At 38.3% G+C, this 24,516-nt stretch overlaps 2 protein-coding genes across 2 annotated transcripts; both read right to left on the bottom strand.

The window, feature by feature from the left end:
* LOC104243487 (gamma-soluble NSF attachment protein) lies at positions 1 to 15,017 on the bottom strand. Its single transcript, XM_009798675.2, has 9 exons — positions 14,826 to 15,017; positions 14,020 to 14,087; positions 13,835 to 13,919; positions 13,590 to 13,748; positions 11,691 to 11,828; positions 10,936 to 11,014; positions 9,710 to 9,789; positions 7,450 to 7,579; positions 1 to 433 (listed from the first exon to the last, which is right to left on the bottom strand). The coding sequence occupies exons 1-9, from the start codon at positions 14,867 to 14,869 to the stop codon at positions 329 to 331; spliced, it is 888 nt and encodes a 295-aa protein (XP_009796977.1). The 5' UTR covers positions 14,870 to 15,017; the 3' UTR covers positions 1 to 328.
* A 5,927-nt stretch (positions 15,018 to 20,944) lies between these two features.
* LOC138884964 (uncharacterized) lies at positions 20,945 to 22,144 on the bottom strand. Its single transcript, XM_070165842.1, has 3 exons — positions 21,756 to 22,144; positions 21,358 to 21,554; positions 20,945 to 21,192 (listed from the first exon to the last, which is right to left on the bottom strand). The coding sequence occupies exons 1-3, from the start codon at positions 22,142 to 22,144 to the stop codon at positions 20,945 to 20,947; spliced, it is 834 nt and encodes a 277-aa protein (XP_070021943.1).
* Positions 22,145 to 24,516: the final 2,372 nt, after the last annotated feature.

Genomic DNA, 24,516 nt, shown 5'->3' with positions numbered 1-24,516 from the left:
TCCAGAATTGAGTTCATTTAATTCACATAACACAGTACAGAACCACAATGCTAAGATTGCGCTTCAATGATCCAACAATCACCAAATAGCTTCTATAAAAAATGAAATTACATTCGCAAACAAAAGCTTCCAATCCGCAAATCAATCCGTGGAGCGATGGTTTGTGAGATTCTTCTGTACACGGTGTCTCTCAGACATTTTCTCATGATATAATTAACAAATCTAACAGGATAAAATAATAAAAAAGAAGACTCGAGTTTTATATATTTGATTGTCGGTCAGACCAGAAACTTAGCACACATGAAGCTTTGACTCAACTAGTGAAAGTTTAGGTCAGATCATCTTCATCCAAAGGCTCTTCATTATCTTTCGTGACTTCGTTCTTGAACGCACTTACATCCCCGGTAGGCAATTTCCTCGCAATCTTGATGATCTGGATTTATTGCAATTTGTGTTAAATGTTAATATAGCAAGTTGAATGGATTATTGAATGGCTTAAGTACACACACTCATAAACAACACAAGTACAATTAGATGTAGGTGCAGGAAAGAAGGGGAAAGGGAAGGAAAATAGTTATCACACAAATGAAGCTTCTTGCTTATGCATCTTAATTTCCTTACTTTTTCGTCCAAGTGCAAATTAAAATCTCAAGTTCAGCGTTAACTGTGAAGCATTGAGCATTGACAATGATCTAGAAGCTAATCATGAAACAGCTATGCAGACCAAACAAGAAAAATTTTTGCAGTTCAATTAATGAATTGACTCTTTGAATTCTGGGAGAAAGTTCTGAAGCAAGTAGGAAAAATACAATACTGAGTAAACGACTTACAAAAACAAATATCAAATAAAAAGTCAAAAACAAATATCAAAGAAAAAGTAGAAGTTTTTATCAGTCGGGACAATTTAGCAGAAAAGATGCTCCAAAAATCTTATAGCTAGAAAACTACAGAACCGGTCACTTGCGGGAGAGAAAACAGTTGGATTGAGGAATGTCTAGTTTAAATAGAAACCTGGCGATACCCCATTCCAACCATTCTTACCAAAAAGCTAAGAACTAACCTACCCACTTATTGTCATTCAAGACGATGTTACAAGCCTAAGCACAACAGCCATCCAAATAATTGAAATAGTAGGCATTTGCAACTCAATATTGTCAAAAGAGCTACTCTGGGCCATGCTAAATTTGTCAGAGTGCTGTGAGAAAGCACGGGAGAAAATATTATTGATTAATACTCTATGTTACAATGAGCCCTATTTATATGTATTCATAACACATAACCTATTCCTATTACATAAGGGGCTAGGACTAATTACATATATTCACATAACTATTGTAACACTCCCCCTCAAGCTGGTGCATATAAATCATATGTACCGAGCTTGTTACATATGTAGTTAATACGAGGACCAATGAGGGACTTGGTGAAAATATTTGCAAGCTGATCATTCGACTTCATAAACTTTGTAGCAATATCTCTCGAGAATATCTTTTCTCTAACAAAGTGACAGTCAATCTCAATGTGCTTAGTTCTCTTATGGAATATTGGATTTGACGCAATATGAAAAGCCAGTTGATTATCATACACAAGTCTCATCTGATTAATCTTTACCAAATTTCAACTCCTTGAGCAACTGTTTGATCCAAATTAGCTCACATGTCGCCATAACCATTGCTCGATATTCTGCTTATGCACTAGACCGAGCAACCATATTTTGTTTCTTGCTCTTCCAAGACACCAAATTTCCTCCTACCAAGACACAATATCCAGACGTAGAACGTCTATCAGAAGGTAATCCTGCCCAATCAACATCTGAGTATCCAACGATTTGCTCATGGCCTCGATCCTCAAACAATAAACCATTGCCTGGATCTGATTTTAAATACCGAAGAATGTGGACAACTGCATCCCAATGACTATCACAGGAAGAATCCATAAACTGACTCACAACACTCACAGGAAAGGAAATGCCAGGTCTAGTCACTGTGAGGTAATTTAATTTACCAACCAATCGCCTATATCTTGCAGGATCGCTAAGAGGCTCCCCTGTCCTGGCAGAAGTTTAGAATTTGGATCCATTGGAGTGTCAACAGGTCTACAACCTGTCATTCCTATCTCCTCAAAAATATCTAAGGCATACTTCCGTTGTGAGATCACAATACATGAGCTAGACTGAGCGACCTCAATACCCAGAAAATACTTTAATCTGCCCAAATCCTTAGTCTGAAAGTGCTGAAAGAGATGTTGCTTCAACTTACTAATACCATCCTGATCATTGCCGGTAATAACAATATCGTCAACATAAACTACCAGATAAATACAGAGATTTGAAGCAGAATGCCGATAAAACACAGAGTGATCAGCTTCACTACGAGTCATGCCAAACTCCTGAATAACTGTGTTGGACTTACCAAACCAGGCTCGAGAAGACTGCTTTAGACCATAAAGGGACTGGCACAACCGACATACAAGGCCATTAGATTTCCCCTGAGCAACAAAACCAGGTTGTTGCTCCATATAAACCTCATCCTCAAGGTCACCGTGAAAAAAAGCATTTTTAATGTCCAACTGATAGAGAGGTCAATGGCGAACAACAGTCATGGATAGAAAAAGGCGGACTGGTGCTATTTTAGACATGGGAGAGAGTATCACTGTAATCGAGTCTAAATATCTGAGTATACCCTTTGGCAACAAGATGAGCCTTAAGTCGATCAACCTAGCCATCTGGACCAACTTTGACTGCATATACCCAACGACAACCAACAGTCGATTTACCCGAAGGAAGAGGAACAAGCTCCCAAGTACCACTCGTATGTAAAGCAGACATCTCATCAATCATAGCTTGTCGCCACCCTGGATGAGACAGTGCTTCACCTGTAGACTTAGGGATGGAAACAGAGGACAAAGATGATACAAATGCACAATAGGATAATGACACACGATGGTAACTTAAACCGACATAACAGGGGTTAGGATTAAGTGTGGAGCGTATATCTTTTTGTAGTGCAATCGGTTGACTAAGAGGAGACAAGTCCGCAGTATTAGCAGGGTCAGGTGCAGGACGTGAATCAGTTGGGCCTGATGCTAGGCGCGGACAACGATGATAAGTCAGGAGTGTTGGAGATGTAGAAGGTTGAACTTGATTAGGGGGTGGCACTGGAGCTATAGTTGGTGGAACTGGACTAGGTGGTGGCACTGGAACTATAGGTGGCGGAGCTGCAAATGGAGCTATGGAGGAAGATGAACGGGAGATAGTGACTGAATTTCCAAAAGACGGAACTGGTAGCACCTCAAAAATATCTAAGTGATTACCTGGACCTGTGAAGTATGATTGAGTTTCAAAGAAGGTGACATCAGCAGACATAAGATACCGCTGGAGGTCAGGAGAATAGCATCGATATCCCTTTTGCGTTCTCGAGTAACCCAAAAATACGCACTTAAGAGCACGAGGAGCTAACTTATCTTCTTCTAGAGTAAAGTTATGAACAAAACATGTACTCCCAAAGACACGAGGTGAAAGAGAGAACAAAGGTAAGGGGGGAAACATGATAGAGAATTGAATTTGATTCTGTTTAGCTGAAGATGACATACGATTAATAAGATACCAAGATGTAAGAACTGCATCCCCCAAAAATGCAGCGGAACATGAGATTGTATGAGTAGGGTACTAACAGTTTAAATAAGATGTCTATTCTTTCTTTCAGCTACCCCATTTTGTTGGGATGTGTACGGACAAGATGTTTGATGAATAATCCCATGGGAGTTCATAAACTGCTGAAATGGGGAAGACAAATACTCTAGGGCATTATCACTACGAAATGTGCGGATAGAAACGGGAAAATGGTTTTGAATTTCAGCGTGGAATGTCTGAAAAATAGAAAACAACTCAGATCGATTTTTCATCAAAAATATCCAAGTGCACCTGGAATAATTATCAATGAAACTGACAACGTAGCGGAATCCCAAGGTAGAACTGACCCGACTAGGACCCCAAACATCTGAATGGACTAAAGTAAAATGTGACTGCTCGATTATCAAGACGCCGCGGGAAATAGGAAAGGGTATGCTTACCGAGCTGACATGACTCACACTCTAGAATGGACAAGTGAGATAAGTCAGGTACCATTTTCTGAAGTTCTGACAAACTAGGATGTCCCAACCGTTTATGTAATAAATCTGGTGAATCAGTAACATGACAAGTTGTTAAAGGAAGACAAGATGTGAATCCATGTGATTTTGCAAGGATAAGGTAATAAAGTCCACCTGATTCACGTCCGGTACCAATGATCCGCCCCGTACTGCATTCATGTATAAAAACAAGGTCATCAAGAAATAAAACAGCAAATTTAAGTGATTTGACTAAGCGACTAACATCTATGAGATTAAAAGGACTACCGGAAACATAAAGAACTGAGCCTAAAGGTAAGGAAGGAAGTGGACTTGCTTGACCTATTGCAGTTGCCATGGTTTGAGACCCATTGGCCATTGTGACTGTTGGAAGAGATTGAGTATGAAATACTAGTGAAAAGAGAATTGTTACCAGAAATATGATCAGATGCACCTTAATCAATGACCCAAGACTCAAAGGTTGAAGACTGGGAGACACAAGTCACGCTACTATCTGTTGGAACAACGGAGGCTAATCCTGAAGATGTCTGTTACGTGCTTTGTACGGAAGGAACTCAATATAATCTGGTAAAGAAACCATCTGGATTGGATTCAATGCACAATGCATTCGATCCAACGGATTGTGAGTCTCAAGGCTTCTAATACGAATGACATTATAATGTTCACGCTGGAAAAATCGGAAACCCTTTTGGAAATTACTATTAATGCCAGAAAATTTTCTGAAAATCATTGTTCACGCCGAAAAAATATAAAAGTGGTCAGAATTTGGTTTAAATTGGATGGGTAGGCTCGGAATTTCAAGGCGATTACACTGTCCAAAAGAAATTTTTCCAAATTCTGATCGGAACAGCCCTCATATGTCGACGCGTGGGGGCGCGTGAGTGGGAATTTTCAGGTGACTTTTTCTAAGGTTTGGTCGCCTATCTCTTGGGAACCTTTTGGTGTTGTTGGATTTCACAACATTGATAATTAGTGACTTTGACGCAAATAGTCACTTAGGTCACCGGAAAATCGCACTGTGACTAAGTTCTTTCTTCCTGGATGTCGTTGGAATGACGCACAATGATCTCTTCTCACCAAAGCTCTGATATCATGTGAGAAAGCAACAACAACAACAACATACCCAGTAAAATCCCACTAGTGGGGTCTGGGGAGGGTAGGATGTACGCAGACCTTACCCCTACCCCGGAAGGGTAGAGAGGTTGTTTCCCGGAAACCCTCGACTCAACAGAAGAGATAATAATTTCAGAAAAGAAACGAAAGAAGAGATCTGTAACAACAAAAGAAGCAAGAGAAGTAATAATAATATCTTAAAATACACCAAATAAGTGAAAGGGAGTGCAATAATACAATCATATGCAAAACCTATGTTGCGCGGACTCTCCAAAATGTAGCCGCACCCGTGTCGGATCCTTCAAAAATGCACTACTTTTGGAGGATCCGACACGTATTTGGCCATATTTTCGGAGAATCCGAGCAACATAGTGCAAAACAACAAAATAGTGTGAACACAACATAGACCGCTACCAGACATAGGCAAAACTCTATCAGACTACCCGATACAAAGAGGAAAAAACTATGAACTACCCCCTAGCCTACAACCCTAATGCTCAACCTCCACACGTTCCTATCAAGAGCCATGTCCTCGGAAATCTGGAGTCGCGCCATGTCTTGCCTGATCACCTCGCCCCAATTCTTCTTAGGCCGCCCTCTACCTCTTCTCGTACCTGCCAAAGCCAACCGCTCGCACCTCCTAACCGGGGAATCTATGGTTCTCCTCCGCACGTGTCCAAACCACCTAAGTCTCGCTTCCTGCATCTTGTCGTCCATGGGAGCAACGCACACCTTCTCCCGAATATCTTCATTCCTTATCTTATCCAGTTTAGTATGCCCGCACATCCATCTCAACATCCTCATCTCGACTACTTTCATCTTCTGGATATGTGAATTCTTAACTGGCCAACACTCAGCCCCATATAACATAGCCGGCCTAACCACCGCTCTGTAAAACTTACCTTTGAGTTTCGGTGGTACCCTCTTGTCTGCTAACCGTCATTTCATCCACCCACCCCACCCCAATGCGGTGTGTGACATCCCCGTCAATCTCCTCATCTCCCTGGATAATAGACCCTAGGTACTTGAAACTTTCTCTCCTGGGGATGACTTGTGAGTCGAGCCTCACCACCCCGTCCGCTTCCCCCGACACGCCACTGAACTTACACTCCAAATATTCTATCTTGGTCCTACTCAACTTGAAACCTTTGGACTCCAGAGCCTGCCTCCATACCTCCAGTCTCTCATTAACACCGCTATGCGACTCATCAATCAGAACTATATCATCAGCGAACAACATACACCATGGCACCTCCCCTTGAATATGGTGTGTCAAGGCATCCATCGTCAGAGCAAATAAGAATGGGCTAAGCGCAGATCCTTAGTGTAACCCCATAATCACCGGAAAAAGCTCGGAGTCACCTCTCGCAGTCCTGACCCAAGTCTTAGCTCCATCATACATATCTTTTATCGATTCAATGTATGCTACCAGCACCCCTTTCACTTCCAGGCATCGCCAAAGAACGTCCCTAGGGACCCTGTCATACGCCTTTTCTAGGTCAATAAACACTATGTGCAAATCCCTCTTCCTCTCCCTGTGTTGTTCCACCAACCTAAGGTGGATAGCTTCCGTAGTAGAACGTCCCGGCATGAACCCGAACTGATTTTTAAAAATAGATACCGCCCTCCTCACCCTCCCTTCCACCACCCTCTCCCAAACTTTCTTGGTATGACTTAACAACTTGATGCCCCTATAATTATTACAATTCTGGATATCACCTTTGTTCTTAAACAACAGAATCATCAAACTACATCTCCACTCATCTGGCATCCTCTTTGTCTTGAAAATAACATTAAACAACCCAGTCAGCCATTCTAAGCCCGCTCTACCCACATACCTCCAAAATTCTCCTGGAATCTCGTCTGGTCTTGTCGCTTTGCCCCGACTCATCTTACCCACAGCTCCCACTACTTCCTCAACCTTGATACGCCTACAGTACCCAAAGTCTAGGCGCCTCTCGGAGTGTCCCAACTCCCCTAATGCTACCGCTCCCCTCTTACATAAGGAGAAAGCATGGGGGGAAATATTATTGATTAATACTCTATGTTACAATGAGCCCTATTTATATGTATTCACAACGCATAACCTACTCCTATTGCATAAGGGACTAGGACTAATTACATATATTCACATAACTATTCTAACAAATGTAAGACAGTAATTAGCACTCATCATTTTGACTCTAAAAATCTAACTGTATGACTAACCGTGTGATCAAGATTTGATACAGTGCTTGATTGTGCCACACGCTTAATATCCTCAACATCGCCTTCAGCATAAGCAGAGAGAAATTTACCAGCACAGCGACCTTGATCGCTATTCAGGAAAACTTCAACCCTACAAAGAAGAGCCAACAACCGTGTCTTTAGTAGGATAAGAATTAACCTGATAAAATCATGAGTAAACTAAAAATATAAGAGAGGTTATCGATACCAGAAGCAAACATGAGCTTGAAAAATAAAACTGTCTATATAGATTCATCAATCTGAGAAAGATAAACATGAAAAGCTGAATAGGTAGGGGTACACAGAAGCCTAACAATTTTAGCCGTCCATTCCTTGTTGACCCTCTTCCCTTAGCATAATGTCCCAGATGCTCAACTCAGAAAAATAAATAAGAATTAAAGGAAAATACTCTAGGCCAATATAGAAGGATATTAGACAAAGGCAAGTATCTGGAGGTCCATAGTCGGTAGTTCTTTTCTTCTACTATCACCTGTTTACTACATATTCAAACAACAAACTCTTCCCACTTAGATATGCGACTCACATACTAATTGTGTGATTTGCTGAAGCCTTACAGCAAGAATAGAGGAGAAAACTTGTACAATTAGCTTACAGGACGTTCATTTACTGCTCTATCACAAAGGGAACAAATATCGAACCAGTGAACAAAAATTTGCAGCAGCACATTTATTCAGATATTTAAAAAAACTCTATATTAAATAGGAGCAAGCTGAACTCTTGTAGTAACCATCAGTCCTTTTCAATAAAACTTGTTCTATGACAGAACTAAACAACATTTACGTTAACCATGCATGTGGAAGATCCGGGGTATGATTTCGAATAATGAGCGGATATGGAGTGCAACAGGAGAAATACAAGCTAAGAAGGATCTAAGAAGATGGACTCTAAGATTCTAGGGACTTGATGAGGATATTATAATCCAGAGATGCCTATTTATTGGCTAATCCAGATTTAACTAAGTCTGACTAACCCAGGTGAAAGTAGTATGGGATCTGGCACTCCTAGACTTAAAGATAAGGAAGTAGATTAATGTAACTGGGCTAAACAAGGTTGAAGAAGTTGCCTGCCAAAGGGCACTGGAGAAAATGCATTGAAATGGTAAAAGCATCAATCACATCATTGTAAGCCTCATCCTTGGATCATTGTGTTGGAAAACTCAAAGAACGCTTTTGGACCTGCCTATTTTTTGGGTTTTCTCCATACAAGACATATTTCCTTAACCACAAACACCATAAAGAGATGTGCAAATGAAAAAGGGAATGCTAAACAATGAACTTCACTAGAGAAAGATTGTATTGCACTAGAACCTGTGCAAAGATTCAATGGGACTGAACACATCCAGGAACTGGTTTAAACTTTAAAATGCATATGTATTGAGATAAGTACGACATTTAAGTGCAGTAAAACTAAATAAATAATCCACGCAAAGCAATAATGGTGGTAAAGCAGCTAACTTGAACTAGCTGACAACTAACTGAGCATGCCATCCCTACTTGTTAGGCACGCGTATATCAGTACATGAGATAGTTCTCTTCTTTTTTAAGGAGTGCACACGATATTGTTAGTTTCTCTATTTGAGTATATGGGTCCACATGGAGTGATATACTCATAATAAGAAATTAAAATTCTCAATTTCAATGGTCTAATGGTTATTATCTGCATGGTAAACTTCCTCTGCTGCCAAGCTACCGGGAAGCAGTCTAAAATGAAAAAGGAAACAAGGCCAGCCATGCTACAAAGCTTTGAAAAGATGAACAAGAAAGAAAAGATGCTGGTCAGTACACAAGAACTATAAGCATCAAAGAAAACTACTTTTTCCTATTCGTTAGATCTCATTTCACCTATACTATTTGCTTTCCTCCTTTCCCACCTAATAAAATATGATTCTTTTTTTCCATCAAACCAACTTTCAAGCTTTAAGCTCCTGCAATGGACTTCGCTTGTCAGATCTCGTTTCACCTTCTCCATATGCTTTCCTCCCATTCCACCTAGTAAAACTTTTATTCTTTTTTCCATCAAAACTAAATCTCATACATAAAATTTTTTAATGGATTCCACTTGCTCTTGACTTCCAATTCTAGCGGTGAAAAAGTAAAACAATACATATGGAGAATTAGAAAAATAATTCTTGTAGCGCATAATCACTTAAGTCATGATCATAAAGGTACACAAAAAGGGAAAATCAACATACTTGAGCTGATGAAATACATAAGTAACTTACTGACAACAATCATTGTAGCACTTTTCCGCTTGCCTAAAGTCATGGGCATATAGGTACACAATGATTGCACTAAGATAAGCCTGCAAACAAATGATTAGTTTAGCAATTGCTGAAAGGTTGAAACCTTCACTTAGCAGAACAATTTTTCAAGTATTTTAACACTATATATATCTTTATTGATAAAAAAATTATTTTAACGTTGTATCAAAAATTTATGCCCGCATTAATCACGAGGAGACAAGTCATGGATGATGAGTTAGATAAGGATCAACAGATCGTTACAGAGAACCTGAGATACCCACTCCAACATTCAAGCACGTGTTAACCAAGGACTACTATTCTCTAAGAAAAAGAAAACTGAAACAAAAAGAAAATACAATAAGGCCCATATAAACTGAAACCATAATCACATCCTCCCGAGACGAGACTACTTCCTCAGTAGCTCAAAGAATTGGCTGAAATGAGAAGATAATGTTAACAACACCAACAAGGACAAAGTGAAAACAGCAAAAAGAGGCAAGAGGGAAAAAAGAAAGAAAGTGACCAAAAAGGGTGGAAGAAAAAAGCATACATAGAAATCTTAGCAATATATATATGAGCCCATAAGTTCGATTATATCATTATTATGTGGAAAATCAAAAACAAACCAAAAGATCCAAATTTCCCATATTCTAAACCGAAACCAATCCCATAACTGAATAAACTCAGTCCAAATAATCCGAAGAATGCAATCAGCTTTATTGTTAAAGCCGAAAAATGCACACGGCTACAGATCACTCCTTAAAAATGTCTAAGAAAAGAAAACTAAAACATAAGCAGCAGATGTAAAGTTTAGGCACAAAAAAAAAGACACAAGGGTAGACGAACTACAAGAGAGGCCACATCAATATCGCTGCCATTGGCTCCTACATACATATGCAATTGACGGACAAAAGAATGGCAAGGGAAATGCAAGAGAGAGAGGGAGAGGGGGGAGGGGGGGGAGGGGAAGCAAAGAACTGCCATTTATTATTGTTCAAACACATTACAAATAGTTGTAGCTAATGAAGAATTGCAGCAGTAACCATTCCTTCAGAATTCAGAAACTACAGACTAAAATTTCTGGGTTTCAAAGGCTATGGCATAACAAACATGGACTTTGCTAGACTTTCTTTATCCAAGAATTAAACAAGATAATGTCAAAGTAGTGTTCAGTAGATGAAAATGTGACTAAAGGGCTTTCAAACCTTGCACTGGCTGTGTGTTGCGTTGCACTTGTCAGCAGCTAATGCCAACCTTAATAGGATACCTGCAGCATCTTCATACCTGCATGTGGTGAAATCAAAGTCATCATCACTTACTAAAGGTAGAATCTGTGTGAACCGCTTCAATTAAAACTACTGTTAGAAATGAGTCACTTTTATTAATTTTCTTTAGGTTTTGTATAACGCCCCTCACGTGTGGGTCTGATTCTTATTCCTAGACCAAACACATGAATATTTTTTTGATAGTACATGGTATCTTAGGCTCAAAACCAGGACCACTAGAAGATATATTATTAAGTTGGCAGATTACAACAACAACAACAACAACAAACCTAGTATATTCCCACAGGTGGGGTCTGCGGATGATAGTGTGTATGCAGATCTTATCCCTACCTAGTGAAGGTAGAGATGTTGTTTCCAATAGACCCTCAGCTTAGAAAAGATGAGAAGGAGGGGAGAAATGGTGCAAATTGGTCCACCTAAAAGTTTGTAGATTTAAAGATGTGAACTCTTTTTTTAGGTCTACATTGGGGAGACCTAAAAGTTAACAAAATTCCGATGTATAGAAAGTCACAGTCGCTCCAACTTGGTTGTGACCTTTTAGCTCAACAAGGTATGACTATTTTTATATTTAGAAGGTAAAAAAGAAAGAAAAGAAAGAGGTTAAAAGATATATTAGATTAATACATCAACTTCTAACTTCTAGAAGTAATATCTGCCTTAAATGTAATTCTCACTTTTCAAGCTTCAGATAAACCCTTGTAGCATCACGATATAGATCAAAGGCCATTTGTTCCTTCCCATCCTCTTCAAGAGTGTCACAGGCTTCAATATACAACTGAACAGCTTCATCAGGTGCACCATCTTCTAAAGCACTATAACATTAACAACCTTTTATCAGATACGACACATTGTTTCAATCTCAAGCAAAAGGAAAAAGTATCAAACATATAAAAAGAATCTACAGTAAGAACTTGATATTATAGGAAACTGTTAGAACCACCAAAATTACCCCCTCCCTAACCAGAGTTTCCCATTGAACAGGTTAGTAAGAGAAACAGAAACAGGGCCAGTTAAGCACAGAATTTAGACTTATGCCAAACACAAAACTGGCATAGTCGGATTGTTCCAGTCATTATCCGCTTTTCCCATTTCTTTGTTTCACAACGATCAATCTAGCACATAAAGCCGGGAAGCCACGACATCTAGAACACTCAGACTCCCCTCTTAGGGTATCTACTTGAGAACATCAGCCAACTCCACAGGAGAACACGGCTTTCACTCTTCAATCTTCTGTTCTTCTTTAACCCCTTTTCAAACTTTCCAGCATTTCCCATGCCCAGTCCACCCTATTCTGTTCTTCCTCTTTGACTTTATTCAATTTCCATTCTGGGGTTCTTCAATGGTGCGAGGAAAGACACCTAGTGGTAACTTTTAATAACAATTGCATGACGTGACATCTAAAATGTAAAAAAAATAAATGGTTTCATTAAGCTTGCTTTGATTGAAACAGTGAAATGCTTGAATTGTATCCACTCTTAGATTTCTGTTGTACCTCCTCAGTATTTTTCGCTATTATTCCTGCATTTTTCTTAGCTGTACTTCTGGAAAGTAGAATTAAGTTTTGATGTAAGCAGTAGCTGAACAGGTCGGATCAACATAAATGGAACTCAAAACCTCTTGTCTTGACTCTTGAGTTTGGTCTCTAGTTCAGTTTTAAGCACAACTTGGCTTAATTTGGTACTTAGCTGTTCAACATCGATATTATATCATGAGACTAATCATGAATATCACTTTAATTGATTTTTTGCATATTAGCATTAGAAACCTTTTTGATTCAGCAATGAGAAAGTTCAACACTTCTGTTAATTCTGATCAGCCTAGCAATATATCACGCTTGCCTTTTCTCCTAAATCCTGTCAAGATCTAATCATCTAATGCGAGATATTTAAAGTCGATTGACCACTTTAAGATATATACTGGAATAAGGCAACCAGCAAATTGTGGATTCCGTATAGTGCACATTATACAGAAGCAATTGTTAATATATGCGCTACGGAATAATCAATGTTTATTCTCACTTCCGGGTTTCTACAAACATATTTTAAATTAACTTGAAGTCTAGGCGGAGGTATCTTTATTTATCATTACTTAAAATACGGCTGAATGTTGTTCAAGGAATTGCAAAAATGCAAGTCAAACAACTGACAGAAACTAGTTAATCACTGATATGGTATAATCAGATTCAACAAATCTACACCTCAATCTCGAACTAGGTAGGGTTGCTATATCAGTCCTCCCGTTTTCCAGATCTAAACAAGGGGTTCCCTAGGATCGGGGATTCTCTAAATCTATAATCAGATAAGACTAAATTGTACTTGATATAGCATAAAACAGATTGTGCCATAGACCCCTGCACTTTTGGACAGTTTTTGGGTTGTAAACTGGTAATAAGCAATTTACAATAACAACCTCCCACTTTTTTGCACTAAATTGGAAACAAAATAAATGGAATAAAAGCTGAAATATTCAATATGAGTTTGTTGTGGATTTATAATTTTGTGCACTGAACCTGGCACATAATGAAAGGGCAATAGCATTAAAGATAAATGCAACCAAATGAGTCGGCGACATACCGTGCACCTTTTCCAAGCGCGTCAGATGCAGGTTGCGCCCTCCCACATTCATTGTACAGCTCAGAGGCCCTTCTATAAAAGTCAGCAACTTCTTTCCAGTTGCCTAGTTCCTTCGCCATGGTAGCAGCAGACTCCATATGTTTAGCAGCATCCCAAGGCCTGATTTACTTGTCAAGGATCTCAGAACCGACTCAATCGACAAACGACAAGAAAAATTCAGAGAAACTGATTGGGGAAAAGGATACGAGGAAAGCATCTCTTGTCCTTTTGAAGCTTTCTCAAATGCTTCTTTTGCTTTCTCATAACTTTTAGCAACCCTAAATCCATTAGCTGTAATGCAAGAACATAGTGTCAGTCACGTGATTAACATGCTCAAAGTGTTCCAATTTATGTAACATTTGTTTTACTCAAATATAAATATCGTACATACCTGCCTGCTCATATAAAACAGTAGCACTTCTCCAATCGCTACTCCACCTGGTAAAACTTAATTTTGTCCTATACAGATAGGGGAACAAATAATTACATAAAACTTAAAACGTGGAAAGAAATGAGGATTAAATATACAAAGGCTTCTTTTTGTACTTTGCATCAAAGAACAGAAAATTCTTCCAGCATCACGACAAGTACATGATCTCGAATATGGTATTTTGCACCGCCATAACTACATCTAATCTCTCAGATCAAGCGCATTAACTAAAAAATTTGCTTTCAAGTCCTAAATCCAAATATTATTCGAGAAAATGGAAATATTAACGTTAATAAAGACCAAACGAGTAACAAGATGCTCCAATCTCTAATCAGAACACTATTTTACTGGTTGGTGACGGCGTAATAAATAATAGAATATCAAAATCTGATCAAGAAAATGGAAATTTTATTAGCTCAATCAAGTGCTTAAACATCACACGATGGGAAAAAAGTATGCACATTCCGTTACCACTCTCATAAACATTTCTTAAAATTATAACAAAATATGCCCTTTATAGACAGCTTAAAAGTTAAGACAATTACATGTATATATTCTGTATAAGCGTGTGAGTGTGTATTATACCATATTTACACCAGTAACATAGAGAAAGCGGCACCCTCTTACAAAGATTTGGTCAGACAACCTTAAAATTGTTATATAACAACAAATTTATCTGACAAAAATTGAATCTTGGAAATATAGAAAGAAAATGATTCATAAATAGATAATACAGAATTAATAGAGGTGGTAGGTGAGGTTTTTACAGTTTATCGGCTTTGGTCATCAACTTTTCAGGATCGGAACCCATGGCTGATGATGTGCTGTTAGTTTCCTTCCTTGCTTCTCCGGTCAATCTGAGAATCCGGTTTTGTTCCGCATTTGCAGGGACCGTATCAGGAAAATGCAACTTTCGATTAATTGCGGAGTTGGCCCCAACGTATGGTGTCGTAACTTTTGACCCAATTCAATATGGGATTGACAACATATGCCTTTAAGGTTTCAAATTTGTATAGTCTCCATCAGTCATATGGTTCCTTCCATTAGAAAAAAAAAAACTTTTAATGGTAATCAATATGGGATTTTTGTATTTTTTTCCCCCAACTCAAATGAGAAATATGCTCAATGAAGATATATATAGTGGACTCTAACTCATGTGGGATTGAACAACCATAATTGTTTTGTTGTTTATAGTTGGAACGATTTCTAGATCACGTCCTTACAATTTTGAATTTAAGAAAATGCTCTTTTTAAATCGTTATATTTATCTATTTATATATACTATATTAAAATCACGAAGACCCTTAGCAAAATGTCGTTCGTCTTTTTTACCCTTTAAAAATAAAGTTCACACTGGACAAAATAGCCTTTTAGTTTTTAATGTATAACCTAATATTTAGGAATATTAATTAAATTAATTCTTTAATATTTAGGAATAGTCATAATTATTTTCCTAATATTTAGGATTATAAAATCAATTAAAATTTATTGATTAAATTTTTCCATATTCGAACTATGTACAAGCTTATATAATTAAGAAGTTGAAACCGAGTAAGATTTTAGTTTATAATTTCTTTCCTTTTAAAATTTATTACTTCAACACCAAATATTTAACCAATAATTTTAATTCAACTACTAAAACACGCTTTTGACTTAAATATTCTCATACCAAATAGTATAACTTTTCACTCTTCTTCTTAAGTGACGTATCAATTTGAAACTTAAAAACTAAAATAAATTTTATTAAAGAGTTTATTTGATGACAAGTAAAAGAAAGATGGACATTACTTTAAAATTGTGTAGACAATAAATTTGCGTCGAGAAAATAAAATCAAGACCGAAAAATATCGCAACAATTATAGTATTTGATTTCGAATATTTGAGTGTACAATCTCTATGAATCCTCTGATTCTACTTTTTCAATATAAAATAAATTCAAGGGCCTTTGAGCTTAATCTTGAATCTATATTTGTTTCCACGAACGATGATCTTGTTCTTGAGTTTGAGCTTGAGCTTGACTGCTTGAACTTGATCTTGATTCGTTCTTCGTTCTTGAGCTTGGACTTGATTTTTTAAACTTGAACTTGATTGCTTGAAGCTTGAAACTTGTAGAGAAATTTGCGGCGTTTGATCCACGAGCTCTCTCTTGTTTCTTGTTATACTTCTGGTGTCTTTTCTGAGTTATGAAAACCCTTATTTATAGTTGTAGAAGGGAGGAGTTGTGATAAGAACAAACTCTTTCCGACCAATAATTTTGCAGTGTGACATGGCCGCATTTGATTGGCCGAAATATGTCACTTGCACACATGACGCAGTTTCATTGGCCCTTTAATTTGACTTGGCATGCCTTGTCATTTTGACACGTGGCACAATCCTATTGGCTTTTCCGTTTGACTTGGAGCGCCACATCATTTGACACGTGGCACCAAATTAGGCCTCTAGGAAGATGACATCTTGGGCTAAATGAAGTGGGCTCAGCACTTTAGCCCAAATTAATGGGCTAGCCCAAGGGATTAAGACTTATTTATTTAATCCATATATGTTGGACTTATATAATTAATCCAATTATATTAGCACATAATATATATATTTGGACCAATATATCTCGAATTTAAAATATAGTCCAAATTATTTTATGGATTTTATTTATGTAAACTTTATATGCCTACAAATGCCCCCTACTTCAAGACTTGCCAGTCCTAAACATGTCGAACTTAAGACAAGGATTGAAGTATTATGAAGACATCAAATGGGATAATTTTGAAGCCCCAATTTACTAGTCTAGGCAATATTTTGTAACAAAAATCTTGTCAGTTGCTCGAAACTTGCTTATAATAGAAATTCATCTTTTAAGATGACAATGGAAAACCATATAAGCTTAAACTTTTGGCATTTGCACTTCAACTTTGCCGATGCATTTCACTTTTGCTTTACTGAAACATTGATGATACGTGACAACCTTTTCCATTTGAAATTCTTACTCATAAATCCTTTGAAGAGTCATAAGCAAGCATTAATTCTTATGAATGTGTACATATTCTTACCACACAGCTTGATGTCGAATGTTTCCAAATCCTTTTCTAAACCAAATAGCTTTGATTGACTTCTATTTTAATACGGAAGAGTCCCCACCAAGTCCATGTCAGAAACAGGTAATAGTCACTGCCTTTTACACGATCCCACATCATGCAATATGCCATAGAAAGCCATCTATGAAGATCTATTTAAAGTCATATGCTCATATTTGTTGAGCATCAATTCGCAGAATCTACAAGCAAATTGAGACTAGCTTTGCGGACTCGGGAGCATTAATGCGCAGGTAATTTCTTCTTTGTTGTCTTTTTTTGTAGGTCAAGCGAGAAAGATATGTTCTTGTTCAACAAGATGATCCACGCATGAAGAAGACAATCTCGGGGTGTGAGGGGATGAGTACTTATCCTTGCCCAAATATCGGAGAGATTACTCTCAATGTGCCCCGACTATCGGAGAGATTACTCTCAATGTGCCTCGACTATCGGAGAGATACTCTCAATGTGGCCCGACTATCGGAGAGATTACTCTCAATGTGCCTCGACTATCAGAGAAATTACTCTCAATGTGGCCCGACTATCGGAGAGATTACTCTCAATGTGGCCAAACTATCGGAGAGATTACTCTCAAAACGGCCCGACTATCGGAGAGATTACTCTCAATGTGGCCTGATTATCAGAGAGATTACTCTCAAAACGGCCCGACTATAGGAGAGGCCAACTTAAGGTGCAAAGGGACTCATATGTCCACCTTAAGATTGGAAAGTTATAGTTCCTTTTAAGGATAAACCCGCGAAGAGGCCAACTTAAGGTACAAAGGGACTTATATATCCACCTTAAGATTGGAAGTTATAAAGCTTCAACTCGAAGACGACATCGACTTGAACACTTGGAAAACTTTGAAGATTTGGCGGACTTCGCAGACTTCAACTCGAAGATTCGGAGGGTTTGAACAATTCAACCTTAAGATCGGTGAATTTTAAGATTGAAACTTAAAGACCGAAGGACTTGAAGACTTCAACTTGAGACTTGGAGGGCTTAAATATTTCAGCTTCTCTTTTACTTTACATTGTCCGACTTTTATCTTAGTCGCATAATTTTCAGCTTTACGTGCTTGTAACAAAAGATTCATATCTTGTTGTGGGAGAGTCTAAATAATAAACCGTTTGATTTCTCGAAAATTAAACTTCAACATCTAAAATATATCCAAAACTTAGAATCAAACATCTTCAGAATTACCCCAAATAATATTTTGAAACCACCTTTAGATTTCACCATGTTAAAAATTTTAGATTTGTGCAGTCTCACCAAAAAAACTATATCTTGGTGTAAAATATCGAAATTACAAACCGTTTAATTTTTCGAAAACTAGACTTCAAAATCTAAAACATATCCAAAATTCTCAATCAAATAACTTCAGAATCATCCCGGATAATATTTTGAAATCAACTTTATATTACACTACGCTATCAATTCTAGATTTGCGCAGTCTTACCAAAAAATTCATATCTCGGTGTAAAAAAATCGAAATTGTAAACCGTTTGATTTAAAGAAAACTAGACTTCAAAACCTAGAACATATCCAAAATTTTCAATAAAACAACTTCATAATCATCTCAGATAATATATTGAAATCAACTTTATATTGCACCACGCTATCAATTCCAGATTTGTGCAGTCTCAACAAAAAAATTCATATCTTGGTGTAGGATGTAAAAATTATGAACCGTTTGATTTCTTGAAAATTAAACTTCAAGATCTAGAACATATCCAAAATTCTCAATCAAACAACTTCAGAATCATCCCAGATAATATTTTGAAATTAACTTTATATTGCACCACGCTATCAATTCTAGATTTGCGTAGTCTCACAAAAAAATTCATATCTTGGTGTAGGAACGTCAAAATTACAAACTGTTTAATTTATTGAAAACTAGACTTCAAGATCTAAAACATATCCAAAATTCTCAATCAAATAACTTCAGAATTATCTTAGATAATATTTTGAAATCAACTTTATATTGCACCACGCTATCAATTCCAGATTTGCGCAGTCTCCCCAAAAAATTCATATCTTGGTATGGAAGCCTCAAGATCGGAAGATGTCTTACTTGCCATCAATCGAAATTTAAGAGCTATATTCTCACAAATATCTTGGGTTCAAGTCTCGCCGAATTTGAAACGTTGTACCAAACAATCTTTTCCTTATACTTGTGTTTCCTTTTGACGCCTCTCTTCTCTTCCCTTTTTTTAAGGTAGAGGGCAGACTTGGAGACCAACAAACTTGAAGGTTTGGCGTACCTGAAGAAATAAGAATCCCTGGACTTCAATGCAAATACTTGACATCCTCCTAAAATTGCTCAATTGAAGATATCAATTTACCACGGAGGGTTGCTCCCTTTAAATCAAATGAGATCAAAGTTCAATAGGAGGATGACATTTCAGCTTGATCTTACATTCCTTCATACTTCATTCGAACAACAATTGAGGCAATATGTATCTTTTGATCTTATGCGACTGAACTTAGAATGAAACTCTAAACTGCCTACGTACCTCGGCGAAGAGGATCAAGTCATGCGGTAGTTCAAATTGGGTGATTTTTTTTATGTCCTAAACTTTGCCTAAGCCGCCTCTTTCAAAGTTTTCAACCTAGCGGACTCTTTTTTTATGGGTCCGTACATAGTTTAGACTCATGCGGTCCAGGAGTGTTGCTACATCCAGTTTAGGCTCAGGCGTCAAAGAGCGTTGTAACTTCAAGGATAATACTTCTTCAAAAACTTGCCACTGATATGGCCGATTCTCATGCAATCTGCATCAACCAGCTTGTAAGCCCCACTTGAGTAAGTTTCTTGTACGACATATGGCCTATCCCATTTTAAAGTGAACTTCCCTATAAGTTTATGAGAAGTAATTATGGGTATTTGTACGACAAGGACTTGATCTCCTACTTGAAAGGATCTCAGGCGAACTCTTTTATTGAAGGCGCGAGATAATCGAGCTTGATAACATTCAAGACTCTGTTGAGCTTCCAACCTCTTCTCATCAAGTTCCTCCAATTCTGCTAATCGAAGTCGAGCATTTTCTTTATCAGTGATCCCTTCTTGAATAGCCAATCGTAATGAAGTATTTGACGCTCAAGTGGCAAGACAGTTTCGACTCCATAAACGAGTGAATAAGGAGTCGCCTGTGTTGGCGTGCAGTGAGTCGTCTTATATGCCCATAGAGCTTCTTCCATACGGTCATTCCAATCTCGTTTGGATTTGGAGACAACTTTCTTTAACAAGTTGCATAGAGTCTTATTGAATGCCTCAACTAGACCATTGGCGGCAGCTTTGTACATCGAAGAGTTACGTTGTTTGAAGCCAAAGAGATCACAAATCTTGTTCATCAGCCTATTATCAAATGGCTTTCCATATCCGTTATTATGTAATGAGGAATGCCAAAGCGATAGATAATGTTTACTCTGATGAAACTTGCAACATTTTACTTCTTTACTTCCTTAAGAGCAACAACTTTGACCTATTTTGAGAAGTAGTCAGTTGCAACCAAGATGTATAGGTGCCCACCAGAGGACTTTGGTAGTGGTCCAACAACATCCAATACCCAAGCATCAAACCCCCAGGATGCAATAGTCAGGTGCAACACTTTAGGAGGTGGATGAATAAAATTCGCATGGAATTGACAAGCCTTGCATCTTCGAGCATAGTCCAAGCAATCTTTTACCATCGTTGGCCAATAGTATCCCGTCCTTTTTTATATGGAAGTGGAGCTTTGGTCCAAACTCGTGTGACCCACATACCCCAGAATGCGCTTCTTGCAAAGCTTGAAGTGTTTCACCTTCCCCTAAGCATCGCAAGATTACTCCCTCGAATGATCTTCTGTATAGGGTATCTTTGTAGTAAAGGAAGCAGGTGCACGGCGGCGGATTTCAGTTATTCTCCGCGGATTTTCTGGAAGTATCCCATAGCACAAGTAGTCAATAATAGGTTGTCTCCATTCTTCTTTCTCGACTTCAAAAACAACAACAAGATGCTTGAGTTCATTTTCTTCACCTTCAACATCACTTGGCGGCGGTACTACCCATTTTTTGCAGACAGTAACTTGCACTTAATCAGGCAGGGTTAAAGATGAAGTTAGGGCAACTAAAGCATCCACCGTCTTATTTTCTTTCCTTGGCACATGCTGAATAGTCACATCACCGATCCACCCCATTAACTTTTTAGCGTAATCATGATATGGGCGTAGTTCGGGCTTCTTGACCTCGTACCTACCTAAAAGCTGATTGACCACTAACTGAGAGTCACCAAAGACTTGCAATTGCAACCGCTTCATTTCAATAGCCATTTCGAGCCCAAGTATTAGTGTTTGATACTTAGAAACGTTGTTAGAGCAGAGTTGCGTCAACGTAAAAGAGTAGGGTAGAACTTCACCTTGAGAAGTGACAAATACTACAGAAGCACCAGCTCCTCTGCGATGTACAGCACCATAAAAGTACATCTTCCATGGAGGCTAAACTTTGATGACCATGGCGTCCTCATCAGGTAGTACGTAAGTTAGCTCCCAATCATCAGGTATAGGGTGATCTGCCAAGAAGTCCGCTAACGCTTGTCCTTTTATAGCCTTCTGAGGGATGTACACGATTTCAAATTATTGAAACTGGAGGTACCACCTTGCTAGTCGATCACTAAGGACAGGTTTTGACATCACAAACTTGATGGGATTTGCCTTAGAAACAAGACGAACAACATGAGCTTGAAAGTAGTGCTTCTGCTTTTGAATTGAGAAGACTAGCGCCAAACGCAAATTTTCAATTGGAGAATAATTCAGCTCGTTCGGTGTCATCATCCTACTCAAGTAGTAAAGAGAGTTTTCTTTCCCTTCACTATTTTCTCGGGCCAACAATGCTCCAACAGACCTTTCTTGTGTTGCAATGTATAGTATCAATGGCTTTCCAGGTATAGGGGCTGCTAAAATTGGAGGCTTCATCAAGTAGGATTTAATGCTCTCAAAGACATTACTGCATGCTTGGTCCCATTTGAAAGGGACACCTTTCTTCATAAGGCGACTGAATGGTTGACACCTCCTAGCTAGGTTCGAGATGAATCTCCTAAGGTACGCTAACTTTCCTTGCAGACTTTTCAATTCACGAATATATCCCGAGGCTCAGGCATTTTCAAAATGGCATCCACTTTGGCTTGATCAATTTTGATCCCTCGATGTCGGACAATGAAACCAAGGAACTTTCTAGAAGTAACTCCAAAGGCACATTTCAATGGATTCATCCTAAGTTGGTATCTCCGGAGCAATTCAAATACCATCCTCAAGTCCTTCAAGTGGTCGCCCTTCTCTCTTGATTTTACCACCAAGTCATCAACATAGCATTCGACATTCTTATAGAGAAGATTGTCAAAAATATTCTGCATAGCTCTTTGGTAAGTAGCACCAGCGTTCTTCAAGACAAAGGCATTACCTTGTAGAAATAAATACCCTTTGGGGTACGGAATGCAGTAAGCTCTTCATCTTTTGGTGCCATGCGTATTTGGTTATAGCCCGATGAACCATCCATAAATGACATTGCCTCATACCCAGTAGTAGCATTGATCATCAGTTCTGGAATAGGAAGCATGAACTCATCTTTCGGACACGCATTGTTAAGATCCCTAAAGTCAATGCACACTCAAATCTGGCCATTTTTCTTCCTTACATGGACAATACTTGAAACCCATGTTGGGTATTTAACTTCACGAATAAAGCCAGCTTCGATGAGTTTGTTAACTTCTGTTTCAATCAAGGGAACCAAGTCCGGCCTAAAACGCCTTTGAGCTTGTTTAACAGGGCGAGCACCATTTTGACTGCAAGGTAATGGGCTTCTACTTTCGAGTCCAAGCCACACATATCTTTGTAACTCCAAGCGAAGACGTCCCTGAACTCCTTGAGTAACTCAATATAAGTGCTCTCTTCATCAGCTTATAGTAAAGCACTTAGGTAGGTGGGTCTTGGCTCTTCATCGGTGCCAAGGTTGACTTCTTTTAAGGCATCAACTATCGTCTTCACTCCTTCTTCAAGTTTAGGTGGAGCATCTTTCGCATCTTCATATCCTTGAGGGTCCCCATCGTCGAAGGATATATGATAACACGGTGAAACATGCTCCAATTCTACATTATCCTCCATCGAAGACAGAACACCATTCTCGCCTTGTACAGTGACATGATACGAAGAACCTACACTTTCTTCATCTTCGTCACGTTCCTTAGTGTAGACCAGAGTATATGGCTTCACCTTTAGTACTTCTTTACATGAAACCACAAGTTTTGTTTGTCGCCTCATTCTTGAAGGAACCAAACTTTGGAAATCATTAGAGGTCTTCTGGATCTTGGGTGGAGCAGGTGTTCTTATGCTTTGAAAATTTATCTGGAACTTGTTCCCCTTCTTTAATGGACCCAATCTCTTAAATACGAAAGTTCTCACAGTTGATTTTCCAAGTCGATCAAAGACAGAAGGCCTGTTAGAAGCGGCAGATTCGTCTTCTACAATGATGTAATTGCTACTCACCCTTCTTATTGAGATGCGCACTAGTGACGGTTGCTTGTATCCCAAACCTTCACGTGGTTGTCTCGTTGCAGCTTCTAATGGTAGTTTCCCTAACTTTGACGGCTCATTAGGATTGTATCCAGCTTTTGCAAATAGCCTGTACGCATTGTCGCACCTCCTTTTTACATACCCGAGAGGGTACAAAGGGGTTTTCTCTAATTAAAGGACAGTCGAAACGGGATTTGTTTGTTTGTTTCAGAGTCGCCACTTGGGAATTTTAAGGCGTCCCAAGTCACCAATTTTAATCCCTGAATCGAGGAGAATATGACTCTGTTTATTATTCTGCGAACCAGAAATCCTGAGTAAGGAATTCTGTTAATCCGGAAGAAGGTGTTAGGCATTTCCGAATTCCGTGGTTCTAGCACGGTCGCTTAACTATTTTTATTCTTGGCTTAATTATCTCGATTTTACATTTTTATTGCATGATTTTGTTACCGTTTCTATTTAGATTGTTTATAATTAAAGACCCTTCTTCGAATCGAATCACGCGTACGTGTATTCGTTTTATATATTATATATTTTTTAACGTGAGAAATCATGTCACGCGTACGTGTACACAATGATATTGATAATATATTTATTATAAAAATAATTATTTTTTTCGAAATTGTGTTTAAAAATAAAATTAAGAACATTCGCCTTTCTTAAATAATGAACCGCACATCTCGGGTTTTATAAATTAATTTAATATCTCCCGACGAATCTCTTTTTAATAAAAATTTGCTCGAAATTGCGCGAACGCATAATCCGAATTGCCTTAGAAGTATAATCAAGTCACGCGAACGCATCCTTAATTATGCAAATATTCTTGACAGTAATATAAATTCTCTACAAATGTT

The sequence above is a fragment of the Nicotiana sylvestris genome, chromosome 2 (genome assembly GCF_000393655.2).
Source record: "Nicotiana sylvestris chromosome 2, ASM39365v2, whole genome shotgun sequence".
In the NCBI taxonomy this organism is placed as follows: Eukaryota; Viridiplantae; Streptophyta; class Magnoliopsida; order Solanales; family Solanaceae; genus Nicotiana; species Nicotiana sylvestris.
Note: the sequence above shows the minus strand (reverse complement) of the source record. Positions and strands in the feature narration are given on the sequence as shown.